Below are 20,563 nucleotides of genomic sequence, written 5' to 3' on the forward strand. Positions count from 1 at the left end.
GGCAGATATTTCTTTAGAAATTCTTGAGAAATTGATTTTATTAAATCTTCATTAGATTTTCTTCATTAACACAAATAAATAAACGACCAATAGTTTGATGCTTTATGTCAGATAGATAGATAGATAGATATAGATATAGATAGATAGATAGATAGATAGATAGATAGATAGATAGATAGATAGATAGATAGACAGAGAGATATAGATATAGATATAGATAGATAGATAGGTGCTTGAATAAATCTGAATATGTGTATTTATATATGTCTTATTTACAATGGATCAAGATTTATTTTGCATTACTGCATGATTACAATTTGAATGTATTTATATAATATAAAATCTCTTTATCTGTTTTCTTACATCTTATTAATTATTTTTTTAGTAAATCAAGCTGCTGCTGACAATATTCCACAATATATAGAAAATGACTCTACGAGCAAATGTGCAAAAGAACAACAAACAATAAGATAAGATTAGATAACAGTAGAAAATATAATTCTATTGATGCACATTTTCCTTTGGGACGTTACCATGGTTTGTACCAGACCTGACTTCCCCAGTAAATCACAGAGCTGCTGACTGAGCGTCATGCAGGACATCTGCTGTCTGCACAGAGCCGCTCACAGCTCTACACCACACTGCTGCTTCAACCTCCGCACTCCGCCGAGGACACGTTTCACCACAGAGGAGCAGGACCAGGAGATCACTGAGGAATTTAAAGATCCACTGCATCTTCAAAATGTCTGGAGGAGGAAACACTGAGGAGCTGTGACTGAGGTGAGTTTTCTTTTGCCTCAGCAGTCAGTCTTTGTTTGGACTTCTGGAGGATTCCTGCATGTTTGGACACTGGCTCCATCATGATGTCGTGTAAATAAAGAAAAAGATGGTTTTAAGTAGCTAACGTGCACATCTCATTCGTCTCAGTCGTCTCAGTCATGCAACCTACAATAAAAATGGGATTTCTACATTGTCTGTCTCCAGAAGTGGTGTAAAAACAATCTCATCAAAGCTACAATCAATCTCAGTTACTTTTCTGTTTATTCACAATTTAAATAAGTCTTATTGTAGCATTGTTGCATTGTCCAGTGTTTTTTTTTAAATTTTTTTTGCTGATCTGTGCTCGTCCTTCTGTCAGTGCACTTATAGGGAGGGATCTTGGCTCCTGCAGCCGTTTCCCCTGCAGGGCTGAGCTCTTTGGCTGGCTTGCCACTTCCTTAGCAGAGGGGCTGCTGGCAGGGGCAACATCTGAGCAGGTACCACAAACAAACAGGAAATTAGTCACAAAAATACATCACAAATGTTATTTACACTTGTACAACTCTATGATTCAATGGTAAAAAACATAAATGTGGACAGAATTTACATTTCGGTGCTTGAAAGACAACACATTCCATGCAGGTGTTTGGTTTTTGAGTTTTTTCTTATAATCTCTGTGAGTTTCTGGTTAAAAATGGGTCAAAGGTTCAAATTACTGAGAGAAAAACAGGTGGACGTCTGTGCTTTGTTCCTATTGAGCATCTTCAACCTCCTCTGTAACTCAATCTCTGTCTGAACAACACACAACGAGCTTTTCTCTCTTCTGATCTGCTCTTTACTGTCTATCTCTATCTCTACTTCACAGCAGGAGAAATCCTACAGGACATATTTGCTGCACAGTGCGTGAACATTAATCTCTGAGTGTTTGCAAACAAGCTTGTTTGTGTGTTTCTCTCTGCACAGGCCATGAAGCCCCAGGAGGCCGAGCTTGTCACTGAAATCTCCAAGGTATTCTGCAGCTTCCCTCCCCAGCCTGCTTTTCTTAAAGAGGCCGCTCACTTTAAACATTAGAAGATCTTATTATTTGCTAAATTAGCAGCAGATGGAAAATAAGTCATAGATAATCCCTGATATATACATGACACCTGCTGTCCCCCTCTGTCCCCCTCGGTCCCCTCAGCTGCAATGCATGGTCTCAGAGCTGAAGACGGGTTTCACCAGTGCTCTGCTGGAGCTCAGTCAGATCCAACATGGAGACACATACCTGAGGGAGGAGCTGGAGGAGAACAGGAGGAGCTGCCAGAAAAAAGCTCGTCACCTGGAGGCTCTGGTCGAGTCCCTGAGGGTCAGACTGTACACAAACATGAAGCAAACACAACAACAACACAAACACTTTACAGGAAGAGAAATAAGAGAAATGTTCAACCTCCGACTGCACAGACTCATATATCGTGTCTCAGATGATTCTCCACTGAAATGATGAAGTTCATTTAGTTCTGGACCGTGAAGAAAGAGCTGGTGTCCATGTGTTTGTTCTACAGGAGGAACTCAGTGTGATGCAGTGTCAGATCCTGCAGCTGTACAGTCACAGACAGAGACCTCAGCAGGACGGAAAGAGCTCCACGTCAAAACAGAGGGACAGGTCAAATACACACAAATATACAATTTGATCATGGAATATAGTATTTGTATTTCTACACGGATTTATTTGTTTACACCACCACTGCTGGAAATACACAGCAGTAAAAAAACACAACACAAAGCTTGTTGGTTTTACATGAGTCATGATACTGTTTGTGTCTGTAGCAGTGAAGACATGGTCAAAATAAATACAAATGATATTCTTCTAAATCCTCATTTGTTTTTAGGGATAAATTATTGTAGACTTGTTATATTGATTATATGTTTGTCATCACCTTAAAACTGTGACTGCCTGTATACTATTCAATAATATAATAGATAAAACAATGAGAACTTCTGTTGCTGTGCAGCGGTGACGCAGCCGAGGCGACCGCTGGACGGAGTCAGTGTGAGTGTTCGGCTCCACCGGCCTGTTTGTCCAGAGGGAAGCTGCTGCTGCACTGTTTCCTGCAGGGACTCAAAGCTGGACTGAGTGAAGGAACGGGTGAGATCAGAGAAACTTAAAATGTAATAGAACATGTCCTCAAACAGCTGCTGAGATATTTTGACATTAGACTGGTTTCCTTAAGAAAACTGTTGAAATCAACATTGCACCAATGAATGCAAAATAAAACATAACTTTAACGACAGATAATCAAAGGAAAGGAGCTGTTTGATCGGCTGATTCTCTTCAAGACGTTCAGTTACAGACACAAATAACAAGAATGAATGAATCAACTGGATCAAAACACTGTATTTTAAGGTGTTGGCCACCATCACAGGTGATTTAACATAATGAACCTTACCTGTGCACACCTGTGTGTCTTCCTGTCTGTGCAGATGCTCGACATCAGGTGGCGATGCAGCTGCTGCACTCTGAGTGGGAGTACGTCTCCACATTAAACCAACTTTACGACAAATACAAGACACCACCAGCTCATCAGACGACCGTGGAGCCATAGTAAGAGAAACACAGAAACAAGCCAGTAGAAAACCATTCATACTGAGGGATGACTTTACATCTGCTGGCACAAAGAAGTCGATTTAGTGGGAAATGGAAATCAAAATATCTTCTTAGTATCAGTGTCGCCACAATTGTTTTCCTGTTAGATGAGTCTCGTTCTTTCTCTCTGGTTCAGTCAGAGATATCTGACGTTTGTGGAGCAGCTGTTACAGCGCCACCTTCTGTTCAGAAACACGCTGCAGGAGCGATTATCCGCTGAACACTGGAAGTCTCTGGTTGGAGACATCCTGGTGCAGCTCATCGGACAAAACGATGTGAGTAGATTCTTTGAACCAGATTCACCGCCCCGTCATTGTCTCCGCCTCCACCAACCAGAGCAGATTCAGACTGCGTTCATGCTTTTTGACTCACATGACGTCACTGTGACCTTTGACCTTTGAAACAGGTTCATCTTTGAGTCCAAGTTAATGTTTGTGCTGAATTATAGTTTATATTTGTTCTGACTTGTGTCGTCCAGACATCTTTTTCAGACATGTACCTCGGATACACGACGACCCTGGCGTCCTTTCTCTCACTGGAGTTCAACAGACTGAACCATCTGGAGAAAGGCCTCAAAATACGGGTATTTAAAATCACACAGCGTCAGCATCGCTCACTCATGAAGCACGTGACCAGACGCACTGACGGACAGTTGGTCTGATTTCACAGAGCGGTCAGATGGAGAGAGAGGAGATGAAGCTGCTCTACCTGCTGTTGGCGCCCGTCTCTCGGATACACGGCTACCTGAACCACATTCAGGTGAGTTCAGGGCTGCTGAGACGCAGGAAGTGATGTCACAGGATGTGATGCTCACGTCCAACATCTGGAAAACACAAAAAGATTCAGAGTAGAAAAGGTGGAGGCCAAACTTGTAGAGAAACTTTTAGAAACACTTAGACATTAAAGGTCCGATACATAAGAAGTCATTCTTAGTTAGTGGTTGCATTTGAATCATTCAACACTGAAAACTACACGAAACCACTCAAACAACCCTAACTGCAGATTTTCTTTGACTCTCCGTCTGCAGAACCTGCTGCAGTGGACGGGTAAAGAGCACCCTGACTGCAGCCTCCTCCTGGGCACCGAGCGAGCGCTGAGGGGCATCTTGTCTCGCTGTCACCTGATTCTGGAGGAGGACGTCCGGTGGGAAGACGGGGAAGGAGCAGGTCAAAGGTCAGCGTCACCGTCTCATCGTGTTGTTTATCAAACTGTCAAACACACAATTGAGATGTTTCGACTTTTGGAAAATTTGTAAATCCAGAATGTGGCATGAAGATGATGTTTAAAGTTAAAGTTGTTCACGAGCTAAATCTGAGTGTGAATGATAAATAATATGAAAACAGCAGCCGGTGATTTTAAAGCTCCTCAGTTCAGAGTTGAACATCTGCATTAATCCCTGTTGCATGAGCAGCAGCTGCTCTGACGCTGCAGCTGGTTCATCGTCTGCAAACTGTTGCACCAGAGTCCAACCAACCAGAGAGGAGAGAAGCTCTGCTGCTCACAGGTGAGTGTCGCCCCCTGTTGGCCCTCTGATCACACAGCAGCTGAGAGAACAGAAATAAGGTCACACTCAGTGACATTCAGATGCAAACATCAACATCTGCAATCATCTGCAAAGCTGAACATAAGAATCAGGACAAACATTCAAACTTACTGCGCAGAAAGTAAATGTTGAAGACATTAAGTAGATGTAGCTCAAGTGGAACACAATAAGAGGGAAGAAAGGATTGCAGGGGTGGATCTATGAAATCAGGGGGCATAAGGGGGCCACGATTTACACAGAGGGGCCAATTATCCGGCATGCATGAAAGTCACAAACTCTGACCTTCATTCTCTTTCCCTCAGGGACAACCATCTCTCTGCCTCCCTCACTAACGGTGTGGACGGACCCAGCTCCATGCGTGTGGAGTGCTGGTCCTGCAGCCCAGTGCGGAGGAAGAGCTGTGGGAAAGAGAGGACGCCTCTGAACCTGTCGGCCCGAGACTGTGGACACGTCTACTGCTCCCTCCTCCCCCCGGACGCTGCAGGATGGGGGGAGAACAGCGACTCAGGTCAGGGCACCTTCAGCCAGCCCACAGGGAAGAGCACCAACGAGCTGGACGCACCCTGTGGGAACCGCAGCCTTGAGGACTGCGAGACGGACCCTGACGACACCTCGGCCTTCGACTACTCCTCGGTCACCTCCTGCAGCCCTGATGGAACCCTGCGCCGAGACATGACAGGCAGCAACAGCGGGGAGGAGGAAGAGGAGGAGGAGGAGGATGAGGACAGCCAGGTGCCGGTGCTGTTAAAGCCCTCATACAACCAGCAGCAGTCCAGGGAGGCTCCCAGAGAGAGGACTGTGTGTCTGAGGTGGCAAATCCCCAGAGTGACTCCTCACCCTCCTCTGAGGAGAGACGCCGGGTCGTGTGTGGACGGGCAGACGCCGTGTCTCGTCAGCTCCTACGGGAAGAGGCTGGTCAGCGTCAGGAAAGGGTCACCGCCTCTACACCCGAAAAGTGCCTTCAGACCCATCTGGGACGATCCGTCCAAACAGGTGATGTGTTGATTCCACACTGGTCCAGAGCCAGAGGTTTCCTGTTCATGCATTCATCTTGTTGAACTTTTCTGTGAAACTAAAATTACTGCTCTGCGCTTGTATCCCTCCGCCAACCGTGACCTTTGACCACCGAAATCTAATTCTTCTTTCAGTCCAAGTGACAACTGGTCAAAACTCCAGACTTCAGATTTCACATTCAAGAGATCAAAAAGATGCTTTGTAAGGTCATAGTGACCTCGAGCTTCGACCTTCATCTAATCAGCTTATCTGAGAGTTCACATGAACATTTGTACCAAATATAAGGAACTTTCCTGGAGGTGTTCCTGAGATATTGCGTTCACAAGAAAAGGACGTATGTGCGTTCGGAAAACCCCAAAACACAAAGCCTCTGGGTGTCGCCGGCATAAAGACCCTTTGATTTAAGGCAGAATATTGTTTATTTCCAAATACGATGTTATTAGTGTTACTTTAATCACAGCCATTTCTCTGCCATCGTCTGTTTCCTGTCATGTAAACTCAAACTTCCTGTTTGCTCATCTCCTCGTGAACCAGGTGGATTCAGCTCCAGAGAAAGAAAACAGACAAGGATTCGTCCCCATTCAAGCTGCAGCTCGACAGAGTTTTCAGAACTTACACCCGAGCAGAGAAAACCTGAGGTGAGTGAATCACAACAGTGATGAAGCTTGAACTTTAATTAAAGGGGATTCAAACACAGAAGGATTCAGGTGCAGATGCAGTTTATCACTCTACCCGCTGCTTCTCTCTTCAGACCAGGCCTGGCTCAGCAGCGCTGTAACCACACGGCAGCGGCGATGAGCAGTGGGGGATTGTGGGAAGACAGCGAGGACAGCGAGGGACCCTGCAGCACCGTTTGACCCCCGCCCGCCTCAGCACACGTCCTGTACATGCACCAAACCGTCTGTGATGGATGACTTTTTTTCCACGACACCAACAAATATGCATGAATGAAAACTGCAGGAAACTGACTTTTCTTCATTTTCTGATAAAGTTTAAAAATGTGTTGACACCTCTGGTATCTGTGTTTGGCTTCATGGTTCTTCACGATCACACTTTACACACACGATATTCACGGTAAATTTAAGTGGCTGCAACAGAATTTAGCCCCGAACAAGACGCTACAGCTTTTTAAAATTACTGACCATCATATTTTCTCCTGGAGCTGAGATGGTGATGAGATGAAATTATGATGAAACGTCTGAACCACAGAAAGTGAATAAAGATGGACGACAGGTTTCCAATTCCTTCCACAGCAGAAATGAAGCCAGAATATCAGAATGTCCTTTGTGGTAGCCACGTTTCAAGTTGCAGCATAAAAACCAAACTTAACAGAAACCATCTCTGAGAATAAAAACTTTAAACTAGCACTTTAGTCCATATCCTGTCTGTTAACACGGACCAGGTGAAGTACAGTACCTATACAAGAGCCAGCCACCAGGGGGCGGTCGAGACACTTCGGCTTCACTTTGAAGAGATCACATTTCAAGGACTAACACTTGGACTGTGCAGTTTCCAGTGTCTATGCTAAGCTAACCACTGTCGTTTAAAAACACTCTTTGAGTGAACAAGATAAATCTTCTACACGACGAAGGAACTAAGTGTTAAACCCGTCACTCGTTTCAATGAGCAGCAGAGGAACAGTGTGTTTACAGCGTCAGGAAAAAAAAAAAAACCAAGAGAGAAGAGTGGTTCAGTACAAAATAAGACTGGGTGATTTATTAATCTCATCAAGACCATTAATACAAAGCAGTTAAAAGGCCACATACCATCAAATAAACCGACTGCTGGATCAAGCTGTTACCGTGCCACCGGAGGAAAACCAATCTGGTCATCTGTTGGGGGGGGGGGGGTGAAAATAATAAAGAGGGGGGGAAAAGAAAAACTTGGCTAAATCAACCCAAACAATACTGACGTGGGAAATGGACAGAACACGAGCGAGACAGTGAAGTCACGTGACTTCAAAGCTCCTCTGTCCCCTCTCGATGAGGGAGAGGGGAAAAGGGCACGAGTGATTTTTTCTTTTGTTTGTATTTTTATAAAATCTGCTGAGATCCAGCGTGTGGTCATCAGACACGCTCGGGTGTTTCGGCGTCTTTTCACAAACGTGGAGGAGGGGGGGAGGGGGGGATCGAACAGAGACGGTGGACTTTTCTGCCCTGATCCGCGTAGAAAGTGAGTTGAACAGCTGCATAGGACCACCGCATTTACAAACACGACCTATAACAACCGTGGCTCGTCAACAGTACAGCCTAAAGTGCACAAAGTGTGTTTCTCAGAAAACAAAAACAAAACAAAACATCCAATTCTTCACTACGATCAAACACTCGCAGCTGAATACACGTCTTTTTTTTTTTTCTTACATATTCAGCTGCAGCTTTAATACAAGTCCAACCTCCGTTTAATGAGCGTTAGCATTAAAAAGTCTTTGAAAAGGAGAAAAGGCAATTAGTAGGATGTACAAAGTGAAGCACACGTCTAAGTAAGTGCTTGGCATATTGAACTGTATTTTCTTTTTCATTGCTTTAAAACATCTAAGGGGCAGGCAAGAAAAAATGGCTTTCCTCAGTTAATACTCCCAGTGTTTCAACTGGAGATTGTCTGTAAGTAAGTTAGTGACAGTGACCTGTTTTTTTTCTCGTTTTGTTTTTTAATTTTTTTTTATCCGACTGTAGCAGCATTGGATTATTAGGCAAATATTTTTGACTGAACAGATGCGGATGAGGATACGATACAACAGGGAAGAGAAAAAAAAAAAGGTCATTTTATACAAATTATTTAGTTAGTGTATACATGTTACATATACACAGTATCCACAAACATGTACAATTTCATAGTGTATAGCTTTGTTCTAAACATTACATAGGCAACTTTATTTTTTTTAGCATTTTAGACACCGTTTGCTTATTTCTGTAAAGTAGAAAACAAAATAAAAGGCACATCTGAGCGTGATGCATGGATTATTTCAGTCTTTTCAAAGTGAAACAAAAATGTTTCAAGCAGAAAAAAGGAAAAGAGGGAGAGATCAAGAAGAAGAAGGGTTAAAAGGTTCCTCTTTTTCATGGGGTTTTTAAAAAAAATATTTATTTATGTTTTTTGGGGGGGGGCGAGGGGGGGTATTTGGTGCAGCCACTGGGGGGAGCTGACTCAGCTTTGGTGGGAGGTTGCGTGCTTCCAGTGCTGAGTTTGAATACCAATGAAGAAAAGTCGGTGGTGAGGGCTGTCGGAGAGGAGCACAGTGTCGGACAGCGGCGCACGTCAGCGAGGGGGACCGGGTCAGACATCAGCTGAGACGCAGAGAGGAAAACCTTCTCCCTCTCTTCCTCATGTCTTCGTCCTGCGTCGTGCTGTGTGATATCGTGGCAGACCTCCCTCTGTCGCACACCGCAGAGGGATTTGAAATTTTCCTTTCTGGTCGAAGAAAACCTGCTGACTTTGCCCAAGCTTGATGTGCAAATGGAGTGTTCTTGGCTCTCGTTTCTCCCCCCCCCCTCCTGGAGGCTGAGAGGACCAGAGCCTGGGGCCAGAGGTCACCGCTGTGTTGTTGTATTTTTTTTTTTTTTAAAGGCAACGTTTTGTGGCTGCGGAGCGGCCTGTCTTCAGACAAAAAACAAACAATCAGACAGTTTGACTCGCGTCGATACAGTCACAGTGTACAGTTGAGATACGAGGTGGGGGATTCAGTGTCGCCTCCTGTTTGTGTTTCTGTCAATGTCACATTTGTTTAAAAAAAAAAAGAAAAAAAAAAAGAAGAAAATCCCTTATCCCCCTGCATAAAATAAGACTTTGGCAACTGTTTGTTTTCAGTTAGTAGGAAACAAGTCAATGGAAATGTCTGCTGCTCGCACCCACCGAGAAAGAGCTACGTCTAAGGTTAATCGTTGAGGAGGACAGAGGTCGTAAAAATCGGAGCAGGGACTCCGGGTGATGTCAATGCCCAAAGAAACAAAGCATGACAGTTAAGGCTACAGAGTCCACGCCCCCCCCCCACACTCACCTTGCCCTGGTGATGGAGGAGTGAGACGCGGGGGTGAGTTTGGCGAGTGAAGGGTGAGAACTTTTTTTTTTTTTTTTTTTTTCTTAAATCAGGAACATTCTCGCTCCGAACAGAAGAGACAGACACAAACACCCGACTCCTTGTTGTTTATTAGCTGGCACACCGGTGTGGGTTTCTCATTGGCACAGAGGGTTCCTGATGAAGGCGGAGCTACTGATCCCCTGAGAGGCACGGCGGGAAGTGACTGGTCGATGCAGAGGGCGGGCGCGTGGAGTTAACAGTATGTGGAGCAGTGTTATTCTTTCTGATCAGTAGCTTTCGAGTCCACTGTGTCGTAGTCTGAAGGCGACAGTTTGAAGTTTGCATGTCAGCGTCACCTCTAGGCGTTTAAAAAGAAATGGGAGCAGACTCACTGGCTGCTGTCGGTGTTCTCCACCAATGAGAGGCCTTGTAGCGGCGGCTGCAGAAGCTCCCTTTTGTATGTCTTTGGTGGGAGTTTGGGGAGTTGCAGGTTCTGGCGAGGTGGGACAGGAGGAGCGGTGACGGAGACAGGTAGAGGGCACAGGCTGTTCTGGCTGGCGCTGAGAGGACAGCTCCGCCTGGGAATGCGAGGCGACGGCGTGCTGGGTGGGGTGCTCGGAGAGATGGGGGAGCTGCTGAATTCCCATTGGTATCGGCCCACGGGGGAAGGCTGCAAGGGGGAAGGCTGCAAGGGGGGGTAGTTTATGAAGTCCTCGGGGGGCCGCTGGGGCACCGGAGGAGGTGTGTCGGGCAGAGGGTCGCGGGGCGGTGGAGGCGGCGGGCTTGGGAGGGGGCCGTCCATGGGAGGGCCATTGTAGGCCGGCGGGCGAGGCTGGTTCCTGGGAGGGGGCAGCCGCGGAGGAATCGCTGGAGGGCTGTCGGACCTGGGGCTCAGCTGAAACACAGAGAGACAAACCGATCAGAAAGGATCTTCGGATGCACTCATACTGTCAAACATCATCGTCCATCCACGTCTCACTGGAGATGTGATGTTGTAGTTGCATCGATGAATGAGGTTCCTCTTCACAGGAAACTCATTCAACCTGTGTAAGGTTTCATTCTGTGTATTAAATTATTGTATCCTGTCACAGTGAGGTGATGTTATTGATATAATGTTAGGAAATGATGCAGCGCCCCTACTTTGGCTTCAGACATCGTATCTTTCCTTCGCGGTGGTAGAGGTGGCGGCCTGAGCAGCTCCTCTCCGAGCTGGTGGAGGCTGCCGCAAGAAACAGACTGGAACTCTGGGAAAAAAGACACGGATACCAGATCAACAATTCAACATGTAACGAATTAATAAAAGCACGATTCCAAACTACAGATATTCAATAAAAGACAAAAACAAACTCTACACTTACTCGAAGGCGGCGGAGGAAACACTATGAAGTTACTTCCTGTAAAATTGAAGAAAAAGATGAAGATTGAATTTCACACATTTTACATTCGTGAAAATCAAAAGCAGAAGCAGCGGCTGGGATGATGGGATTTCTGAAGGACGTCGGGTGAACTCACCGCCGTACGAGCTGCTGAGGTCGTGATCCGTGAAGACTGAGATGAGGTCAGAGCAAGCTGACTGCGGAGGGGTTGGCGTGTTCGGCGAGGTGGGCACAGAGGCCGACACCGGCGTCTCCGGCTCGGTCTCGGCGATGCTCCGGAAGGTGATCTTATGTGGGGGATCCCTCTCCAGGGGGACGGGGTGGCCCTTCAGGGTGCCAGAGGTAGACGTTCGCACAGGCCGGATGCCCGGGGACTTCAGATTGTAAAAGGTCTTCCTGGGCTGCAGGAGGACAAGGCACAATGAATGTGTGTTTGGAACTCGATCGAGATTCGTAAACGTAATTGCAGTAAACATTGCTGCAACTGTCTGAACACTTACAAATCGAGGAGCCTGTCTGCAGTTCCGTGGCTCAATATCCATCGACATTTTAAACAGGTAGTCGGCAAACTCCTTCTCACTCCTGTTGCCCATCGGGTTCAGGTTCTCAAAGAACCTCTTTGTGAGCGGAAACAAAGACAAGTCATGAGTTCAGGATCTGAGTCAAACCTGTTCAAACGACACCTGAGGGACGGTTACGTGAGGTTCGCTCACCTTGATGTCGTGCTCCACCTTTAGACAGTATGGCTGGTTCTGATACTGCTGGATCTCTCCGGTGATTTCAGCCACTTTCCTCCTCTTGCTGAAGTTGATCAGCTCTTTGCCGTGGCGTTTGAGGAAGTCCGGGTTGCCTTCCTCCGTCTTCAGGATGTTGGTCAGATAGATACCTGAGGATCAAGAGAAGAACTTGTAGAGGAAAATGTAGCCGTACAGGTTGAAGCGACTCAAAATACAGTGTATTTTGAGACTTGTAGTGTATCCATAGTAACAGTGCAGATGACTTACCAAAGAAAGGCACACAGGGTGGGTTTATTGACTTGAGTTTAGCCAAGTATTTCTTAAAATGGTCTTGGCTCAGTTCCACAGCTTCTTCCAGAATTTTCTTTTTCCTCTCTGGTATTGCCTGTGGAAGGAGGAGAGGAGGGAGAAGAGGTCTGATAAACGAGGTTCAGCTTCAGACTGAAATCTTGACAGAACCAAAACGCACGTCCAAGTGACAAAGAGCAGAGGTCTCTCTAAAAGTGTTGAGCCAGTGAATTTCCTCAGCCAGACTCTGCAACGTATGGACAAAGTCTTTGTCCTCGGGGCTTGTGCATTTTAAAACAGCTGACCGGGGAAACAAAAGCAGGAAGAATCATAATCCAGTTTGGAATATTTGCACTCATATCTGTTCTCACAAAGTATCTCATTTCAGGAAAGGGAAGTTTTACTTTATTGTGCCAGGAGGAAACTTAAAGCTGAAGCTCCAACAAGAAAAAAAGATAAAGATGAGTTAACTCTCTGATTGTGTGAAAGGTGAAAACACAGTGTTCAACCTGTTGGGGTTTGCCGTCGCAGCCTCACTCACCTCAAAGGTGTGTTCCAGCCTGTAGACGGGGACAGAGTTGATGGCACTGACCACCTCCAGCACACCGTTGAAGTTGTTGAGCTCCTGGAAAATCTGCAGGATCTCCGTCACCCGTGACAACACAGCCACCCTCTCCTCCAGGTTCATCGTCTCCACCATACACCTGAGAACGACACGGGCAGAGATTCAGATGAACGGTTCCCCCGCCCACGACTTCTTGTGATTGATATATCTGGACGGTCAGACTCACTTCTCGAACCACAGTGTGAGGTTGGTGGTGTGACGGATCATGCGGAGCAAGTTTGGCGAGTTCTTCTCTTTGTCCTCTTTGGTCCAGACGCTGCCGACCAGCTCGGACGGCCGGACAGCTCTGAGGACGAAGCAGGATTTTAATTTCTCAACAATCATCGGATCTGCCTGGTTCTCCAACCTCTGAGGCTGCGTCCACTCACCTGTAGAGCTCGGACTCGATCAGAGTCAGCTGGCGGGCGATCTCTATGGGGTGAAGGGTCATGAGGTCGAATGAGTCCACTTGTCCCGCTCTGCAGATGTGCCACTCGATGGGAGGAGGCGGGCTCTCGAAGGTGATGTTGTGACTGACGCCGTTGGACTGTGTCTGCAGCTTCCTCTTGATGATCTTATTGATGGACTCCACCCACTTTCTCATCGACTTGCCTGAAGGAGAAACATGAAACACATTGTTTGTCATAAATAGAGAGAAAGTGAAATGTGAGCAAGATGTGCGCAGGATCGTACTCGTGCTCAGTAGCCAGTGTCTGTTGGTAAGACTTTCCCCTCATCATTTTAATATCATATAATTAATACAGATTTAATTTAAAGGAGGAGTGGTGCCTCCTCTTGTCTGGGTCTCACCTCTCAGTTGAATTTTGCTGGTGATGTATTCCTCTAGTCGACTCCTCAGCTCCGGATCGTTCTCAAAGTCGTAGAAATGATGTTCGACCCACTGACGGAAAACGTTGAGAACCCTGTGAGGCAAAGATGTGTTACAGTATTAATTGATTTAATGTCCTGTATTGTCCTTTCATACATATTTCACCAGCTTTCAACCCCCGAAAATCTGTGCGGACACAAAGGAACACACTGAAAATAGAACTGACAGTTTTTTTTTTTTTTTTAATCATATATATCTTATAATAGCTTATACGCAGGTCCCAGGTATGAACTTCAAATTACCTTCTACCTCTATAACAATTTCAATCGGTCGTAGATCCCACTAGCAAAGCTTCTAACCAACGGCGAGTTAAATTTCTAACTAAATTATCAATGATTATCAATTATTAAATCGTCTATTTATGGGGCTAGAATAAAACTTTAAAAAAAATCCAGGTTGTTTCCATGACTGGGAAATAACTCTCTTAATGTTTAGGTTTTTCCAGAATAACTGGGAACCCTGTTTATGCAGATTTTCTAAGGAACAAAACATGAAACATGAAATTAATTTCTCTTTTTTGTAAAATCGGTTGAGAAGAGCGAGACAGGAACACAACTTTAGAGACAGAGACATTTGTCAAACTCAGCTGAACAGTTTTTGGGCTGGTGGCCAGTGTGTATTCCTCATCCTGGTACAGTTAACATTTTTAAAGAGTGGAAACTTAAAAATAGAAACAGCCACGGCTTGTTGTGCTTTAAAGGGCAGGAGTCCTGCTTTAAGAGGTATTTTCACCTACTCTGAGGATCCTGGTTTTAAAATAAATGGTTGCACGACATCATAGTGTTTACATGAGTACAGACCACCCCTAAGCACAAAATCTACACTCACATACTGGATTTTGATATATGTTTGTTGCAGACACTAAAAATATGTAAATACACTTAATGAAATACTTTTAACTCAATGTTCCTGTGCTTACTACTCTGTTTATTCAGAGGATGTTCTGTATAGTACGTGTGACCACAGGACTCAACTGTCTCCAGTCCATCTTTGTGTTTTCAGTGTTTCAGTGACTGAAGTTTATTGCAGCTGCTCTTTACTGAAGCAGCTCCACAGTCTGATACTGAGAGTTTTTAATGGGACTTAAGAGACTATCATTGACTCTCTTGCTCCTTATAAGGACACAGTCTAATACTGAAGTAATTCAGTGTCTGAGTGAGAACGTTCAGTCCTTAACAGGAGAGTGTAAAAGAACCAAACAACAACAGAGGCACGGAATCTTTGTGGCATCTTTAAAGCCCTTGTTAGGAAATGAAAGAAAGCAGTTTAAGAAAAATTCAACAATTTTTCTACAAGTTTAGAGAAATCTCAAAGTATCCGAGGCTCTATAACTATTAGTGACTAATGGCATCATTTATGCAGAACATTATGATAAATGTTTAATCTGAAATTTTAAATAAGGGCCTCTCAAGCAATAAATCAGCTCATCTCATGTCTCAAAACTTTTTTGAAACCTTTTCTCCCGTGGTAACTTTTTCCCCATATTACACATGAACTATAGGAAAGATGTGTTTGTGTCAAGGAAGAACCCTTTACGCAGCTCAGGCAGCGGATCCAGGATATATATTTTTTAACACTGCAAGATATAGGTTTTTTTCCCACTGATTTTTAAGAGAATAATTCATGGATCTTGAAGAATAAACTTCATATTTGCAGGAATGAAAGCTATGAGTGTGCAGCTTGAATGTACTGCTGGTCTTGACAGAGGCTTGTGCTCTACCGAGCGTGTTTTAGTTGTTACTTGTCAACTGTGATGCTTAATTTTAGTTTTTCACAGACACAATTTTTTTTTTAAGTACTTAACTAAGAATTATGACTTGATATACTATTCCTATACAATGCAAGTTAGTATACAAGTTCTCCCCTAGATTCAAATCAATGCTCACCTTTTCACAACCTTAGTTTGCTTCCCATAATTTATGCAATGCTCCTTGATTTTTGATTAGAGAATCATTTCCTCTTGTTGTTATTTCCCTTGATTGTACTATTTTTTATCTTTTTTGAGTCACACATGGTAAAAGACAGCATTCTACAGCTGCCGTACCTGAGTTGGACTGGCTGCACGTATTCCTTCCGGAACCTCTGGAGCTCGGCCGCCATCGGCTGATCACCGTTCCAGAGAGCCTGTCGGTCCTCCTCAGTGGGTTCTGGCTCAGGGATCTCAATCCTGAGTAAAACAACAAGCAGACAAGACGTCAGGGCAGCGACAATAACACATCGCTGATAAATGTTCAGGCGAGGAGCATTAATCTGTTCTACATTAAAGAACTACTGCAGTGGAGATACTGGTGAGGGGGTCATACCGGTCTATCAGCAGGGTCAGAAGCTCCTGTGGTTTGCAGAATGATCGGTACGTGGTGAGAAACGTGCGAACAAAGTTAGGATCTGCAAACAGATGAAAAAGATTAGATAACACAAACAATCTGTGTATCTTTGAAAAACAAACCTTTGAGTCTGACAGCAGAATCTTAATCAAATTTCTTTCTATGACTAGATGCAGCGCAGCAGCTTACCAGCATACATGTGGTAGGTGAGCCTCTCTATGAGCTTCCCCACTGTGCCGGCCTTAATGATGGGAATGCCTGTTTTGCTCTGCACTTTGTCCTCAAACACTATATTCTCCTCAGAGTCCTGCACAGCAAAGCGGTAAACGTCCGGGGAGGGCAGTCTTAGAGGATGCGCCTGTTCCTCGTGCTGCAGCACCGTGTCCAACATGCGGTCCAAAGTGGAGCGGTACTGCAGAGTCACTAGCCCCGCCATCCACGCTGCCTTCTCCTCTGCTGTCCTTGCACAGAAAACGGCACAGTTTTCATCTCTGCCTATCAGTTCAAACGTGTGCCGCAGCTCTGACGAGTCCTCGCGATCCACTATGCGGATCTTCCTAAGCACAAACTTCTCCTTCAGACGGTACTCTGCTCCGCTGCCTGACCCCGGGAGCCGGGAGCTCTGATTGGCCTTGCAACTGATCATAAGGCCATCAAACAGGAAGTTGTGCCTCTCGTGCTTGGCGCCCGCTCGTAAAAGCGGACCCTCCTGGATGAACTCGCTGCAGCACTGGCCGATGTCTTTTCCCTCCCAGCCGTCAATGCTCTTCTGGATCTCGTTCATGCGTTTGATGGCGAGTTGTTTGCTACGAACCTGTCTGCTGTACAGGCGGTACATGGGTTCACTGCGAGGGAGGGAAAAGTGACGTCAGAAACACCTGCACAGATGCAACAGGGACTGACTTCATAAACTTATTGAGGTTTTCGACGTACCCAGGTTTACGGCGAGGCTGGTGCTTGGCATAGATGCGCTCCACGCTACACTGAAGGTTGAGCAGCGCCGTGATCGCCTGCTTCAGACATTCTCGGTCATCTTGGTCTTGACTGCGCTCCTGAAGTTGCTGCAGCAGAAGAAAACACAGACATCAGATAAATCTACATGCAGGGTTTCTGCTGGTTTAAACAAGTTGAATTTAAGACCTTTTAACACCAAAATGAATTAATCTAGAGACCTACCTATGAACTACGATAGATATGAAGGAATATTTGATTCCTAGAATGATCTACATTTCCCATTTATTGAAGATAAGGTGAAGTAGCTGAGATGCGATAACCTTCAAAACTGCTGTAGAATTTTGTAAACCCCACTGCCAAGCCAAGAGTTGGTGTTTGTTTACAGCGTGCTAATATTTGTATCTCTAAGAAAGAACTGCAACACACAGAGATATGGCACCAACATAACCCCCTCCCTCCCCCTCTCCTAATTTTAAAGCATGACAGAAGTATTACATTTTACCTGCATATAGATTTTTTTTCACAGCAGATATTTTGACATGTCATGGCAGGCTACGGCAGCGCAAGCGTAACTGGTATTGTAGCTGAACGAATTTTTGAGATAATTCATGAGTGACACCTCTGCTTTACCCAGTCAAAATGTCTGCTGTGTTAAAGGTCTCTTTAGAAAGATGCTTTATTTTATCACAAGTGAACCCCTGCAAGTTTTTTTTCTAGCGAAATGTTGGTCAAAGCTTCTCGAAACCATTTTTGACACAGGGACGTCACGAAACATGTTAGTACAATAAAGCTGCGTTCAGACATGCACTGAAGCCCCGACATTTTCCAGAGGGGCTGCATGTGGGAAAGCAAATGTCCGACTCAGTAGCGCCGGACATTTTCTGGAGCTTTTCCTGTTGTTGTGAACGCGTCTGACGCCAACAATCTCCTGCTGCGTTCTTCATATGTGAAACAAAAACTCCAGTAAGTGTATGGACCCATTTTTCATTTCAGAAAACACAACATGTGTTACCAGCAAAAAGAAAACTAAACATGAAATAATTTCCCTTAAAAAACTGACAACACATTTCATCCTTGACTGGAACTGTCTGTGTGTCGGGACATACCTGTAATAGTTCGAAGTAGTGCATACAGTGGTATACTGGGACCATCATCAGCTGGGGAAGGACGTACTGGACTGCTTCTTTGAATCCTTCTGCAACTGACTGGGAACATAAACACACATCAGACCTGTTAGTGCTGCATCAGAAAAACACGCACACAGTCACACACACAGACACACACACATTTCCTGTCAGACAAAAAATCCAACACGGAATTTTGACTTCCAAAGAAGTGGATTCTTTAAATTCCAAAAAACTCTGTGGCTTCTCATGTAAACACAATCAGAATGTAATTAAAACTTCAACTTTCATTTTCTCTTTCAAATAAGTTGTTTAGATGAGTGTCTGGTGTCTGGGTTTTGTTCCCCCCCAGACCAAACCTTTGTAAAGTTGTATCTGGTTACATTCACAGTCAGGCCAGTGAGCAAACTGTGATCACAACTGACAAGCACAATATGTACCAGATTGTGATAAAACCACTGTGTACAAGAATTCAGAGCAGAAACAAAGTGGGTATTCCTCTCTAAAAATACAACAACTATTCACAGATGGCAAAAAGAAGTCAGCTGTGGAGAAAAGGAGAATCATACGGTGCATGTTTCAGTTTATGAAGCAGACTGAATTAGATCAGGCTGCAGGGTGATGATTGATGTAGGGAGGGAGGGATGGATGGAGGGAGGGAGGGAGGAGCGGGCTGACCGAGTACGGCTGCAGGGTAACCAGAGAGGGGGGCCGTCATAGTATCCATTTAAATCTCCTGTTCCCCTGATAGACGATTCAGAATCAATATGCGAGTACTCAGACTCCACAGCAGCGGCCACACTGTCTGCGTGGGGAGGGGGGGAGGGGAGCAGGGCGGGAGGGTCTGTGTGCATGGAAAAGAAACCATCGGCTGCCCGACGCACACCGATGGACGGCCACGGAACAATGACCTGAGTTTAGATCATGTTATTGATATGTCAGCATCCTGCAGGTTTACAGGTCGTAGAGGTGCATTAGGGCAAGATAATGTATAGAGATGTATAATAATCGTGATCTCGGCTTTTAGTGCGAGTTAAAGTTGGATGAGCCTGATACAGGGCAGCACAGTGGTGCAGTGGTCAAGCACTCACAGCGAGAAAGCTCTGGGTTTGAACCATACACTGTGATAGCTCCTCGAAGCGAAAGCATCTTGAGTGCCCCCTGATATAGCGAAGGGTGACTAATACATCTGATCTGAGCAGGTAAACTGTAAATAAAGTTGATATTGTGATTGGAAAAAGTGTAAAAACACAAATACTGTTATAATAATATAAACACACAGTGTCGAGGACTAAGGTACAGAACGACCATGAGAACAGCACGTTCTTATGTCACAGAGGTAAGGGGCTGGTTGGACCCGTGTCCCGGGCTTTTGCCGTCTTAATTCAGAGCTTATTTTCAACGTGAAATGCATCTCGGGCCACCCCCCCCGTCCTCCCTCCCTCCTCGTCCCAAGGAGAAAAATGGCCTGCAGTGTGGCTGCCTGTTCTATTTTTAAAAGGCGATGTAATTTACCCACAATACGAGACGCTGCAGAGTGCAGGGGCTGAGTGCTCGAGAGACACATCTATCTGACAGAGAGGGAGGGAGAGAGTCAAGAGGGATGGAGCTGGAAAGATAAAGAACATTGCAAAAGCTGATGGTAAAGCAGAGGAGCCGATGATGCCAATGTCAAGGGTTCAAATCCCCATCACAGCAAACTCTGCAATATGTGCATTTACATCACGCGCTGTTGATTAAAGTCTCCATGTGATTGTTGACATTGGAGGGGTAGAAGAGGAAAAGAGGGGACGGACATGCAGGCGGCCAGGGATGAACACAAAATGAGAGATTCTGAAATAAGATTAGTCCACGGAGCAGAAACGGAGGAGGAGCAGTTTGATGAAAGCAGTGTGAGGTGGATGTGTGGTGGGAGTGGGCAGATTAACAGGGGAGGCTGAACCACCATTACACCATCCACCCCTGGGACACACACGCACACTGCTGTGCTCACACACACACACTGGTGACACAATAGCTGAGCTAAACTCGTTTCGAAAAAAAAATCATAACAATCTTTTTATAAATAAATCTAAATCAATAGAAAACACAAAGACAACCATATAAATGTTTACATATCTTCTGTGAAATGAAACTCATAGTGATATTAGTGGGGCTCTTATTGTCGTCTTGTGACTGAAGTTTCTGTGGATGAGTTGATCAGATATGAATGTTCAGAGGTGTGTGTTCTGCTTTGTTTGTCAGATTGTGCAGATTACATTGAGAAATTTAAGTGACGTGTCACAAAATGTGAAAACCTCCTCTGCTGATAAA

At 45.1% G+C, this 20,563-nt stretch overlaps 2 protein-coding genes and 1 long non-coding RNA gene across 3 annotated transcripts in view; 1 reads left to right on the forward strand and 2 right to left on the reverse strand.

Moving 5' to 3' along the window:
* Positions 1 to 20: 20 nt before the first annotated feature.
* LOC138412296 (uncharacterized) lies at positions 21 to 2,306 on the reverse strand. The gene is made up of 2 exons (XR_011244748.1): positions 2,024 to 2,306; positions 21 to 1,248 (listed from the first exon to the last, which is right to left on the reverse strand). It is a non-coding gene; the product is annotated as an uncharacterized lncRNA (long non-coding RNA).
* Positions 1,143 to 6,946, forward strand: LOC109636307 (rho guanine nucleotide exchange factor 33). Its single transcript, XM_020097942.2, has 14 exons — positions 1,143 to 1,256; positions 1,723 to 1,767; positions 1,940 to 2,104; positions 2,301 to 2,401; positions 2,751 to 2,884; positions 3,220 to 3,340; positions 3,519 to 3,657; positions 3,861 to 3,965; positions 4,052 to 4,141; positions 4,410 to 4,555; positions 4,794 to 4,886; positions 5,228 to 5,918; positions 6,474 to 6,577; positions 6,691 to 6,946. Exons 2-14 carry the CDS (start codon positions 1,726 to 1,728, stop codon positions 6,794 to 6,796), a joined length of 2,037 nt encoding a protein of 678 aa, XP_019953501.2. The 5' UTR covers positions 1,143 to 1,256; positions 1,723 to 1,725; the 3' UTR covers positions 6,797 to 6,946.
* Positions 6,947 to 7,628: 682 nt separating this feature from the next.
* Positions 7,629 to 20,563, reverse strand: part of sos2 (son of sevenless homolog 2 (Drosophila)) — a 29,559-nt gene continuing 16,624 nt past the window's right edge. Inside the window, exons 8-23 of the mRNA XM_020097927.2 lie at positions 18,233 to 18,331; positions 17,106 to 17,233; positions 16,362 to 17,017; positions 16,152 to 16,233; positions 15,893 to 16,015; positions 13,770 to 13,882; positions 13,349 to 13,571; positions 13,147 to 13,266; positions 12,897 to 13,059; positions 12,335 to 12,452; positions 12,044 to 12,216; positions 11,831 to 11,947; positions 11,467 to 11,731; positions 11,313 to 11,348; positions 11,095 to 11,198; positions 7,629 to 10,849 (exon numbers count right to left, since the gene is read on the reverse strand). Of these exons, the coding sequence (XP_019953486.1) occupies positions 10,343 to 10,849; positions 11,095 to 11,198; positions 11,313 to 11,348; positions 11,467 to 11,731; positions 11,831 to 11,947; positions 12,044 to 12,216; positions 12,335 to 12,452; positions 12,897 to 13,059; positions 13,147 to 13,266; positions 13,349 to 13,571; positions 13,770 to 13,882; positions 15,893 to 16,015; positions 16,152 to 16,233; positions 16,362 to 17,017; positions 17,106 to 17,233; positions 18,233 to 18,331 (3,027 nt within the window). The 3' untranslated portion in view covers positions 7,629 to 10,342. The remainder of the gene's footprint in view (positions 10,850 to 11,094; positions 11,199 to 11,312; positions 11,349 to 11,466; positions 11,732 to 11,830; positions 11,948 to 12,043; positions 12,217 to 12,334; positions 12,453 to 12,896; positions 13,060 to 13,146; positions 13,267 to 13,348; positions 13,572 to 13,769; positions 13,883 to 15,892; positions 16,016 to 16,151; positions 16,234 to 16,361; positions 17,018 to 17,105; positions 17,234 to 18,232; positions 18,332 to 20,563) is intronic.

Source organism: Paralichthys olivaceus, chromosome 12 (assembly GCF_024713975.1).
Source record: "Paralichthys olivaceus isolate ysfri-2021 chromosome 12, ASM2471397v2, whole genome shotgun sequence".
NCBI classification, from domain to species: Eukaryota; Metazoa; Chordata; class Actinopteri; order Pleuronectiformes; family Paralichthyidae; genus Paralichthys; species Paralichthys olivaceus.

Excerpts from the sequence above, each read along its gene's own strand:
- LOC109636307 (XM_020097942.2), top strand. The coding sequence starts at position 1,726 with ATGAAGCCCCAGGAGGCCGAGCTTGTCACTGAAATCTCCAAG. Across the intron at positions 2,885-3,219 it reads TGGACTGAGTGAAGGAACGG|ATGCTCGACATCAGGTGGCG; the intron begins GTGAGATCAGAG and ends CTGTCTGTGCAG. Across the intron at positions 6,578-6,690 it reads CCGAGCAGAGAAAACCTGAG|ACCAGGCCTGGCTCAGCAGC; the intron begins GTGAGTGAATCA and ends TTCTCTCTTCAG.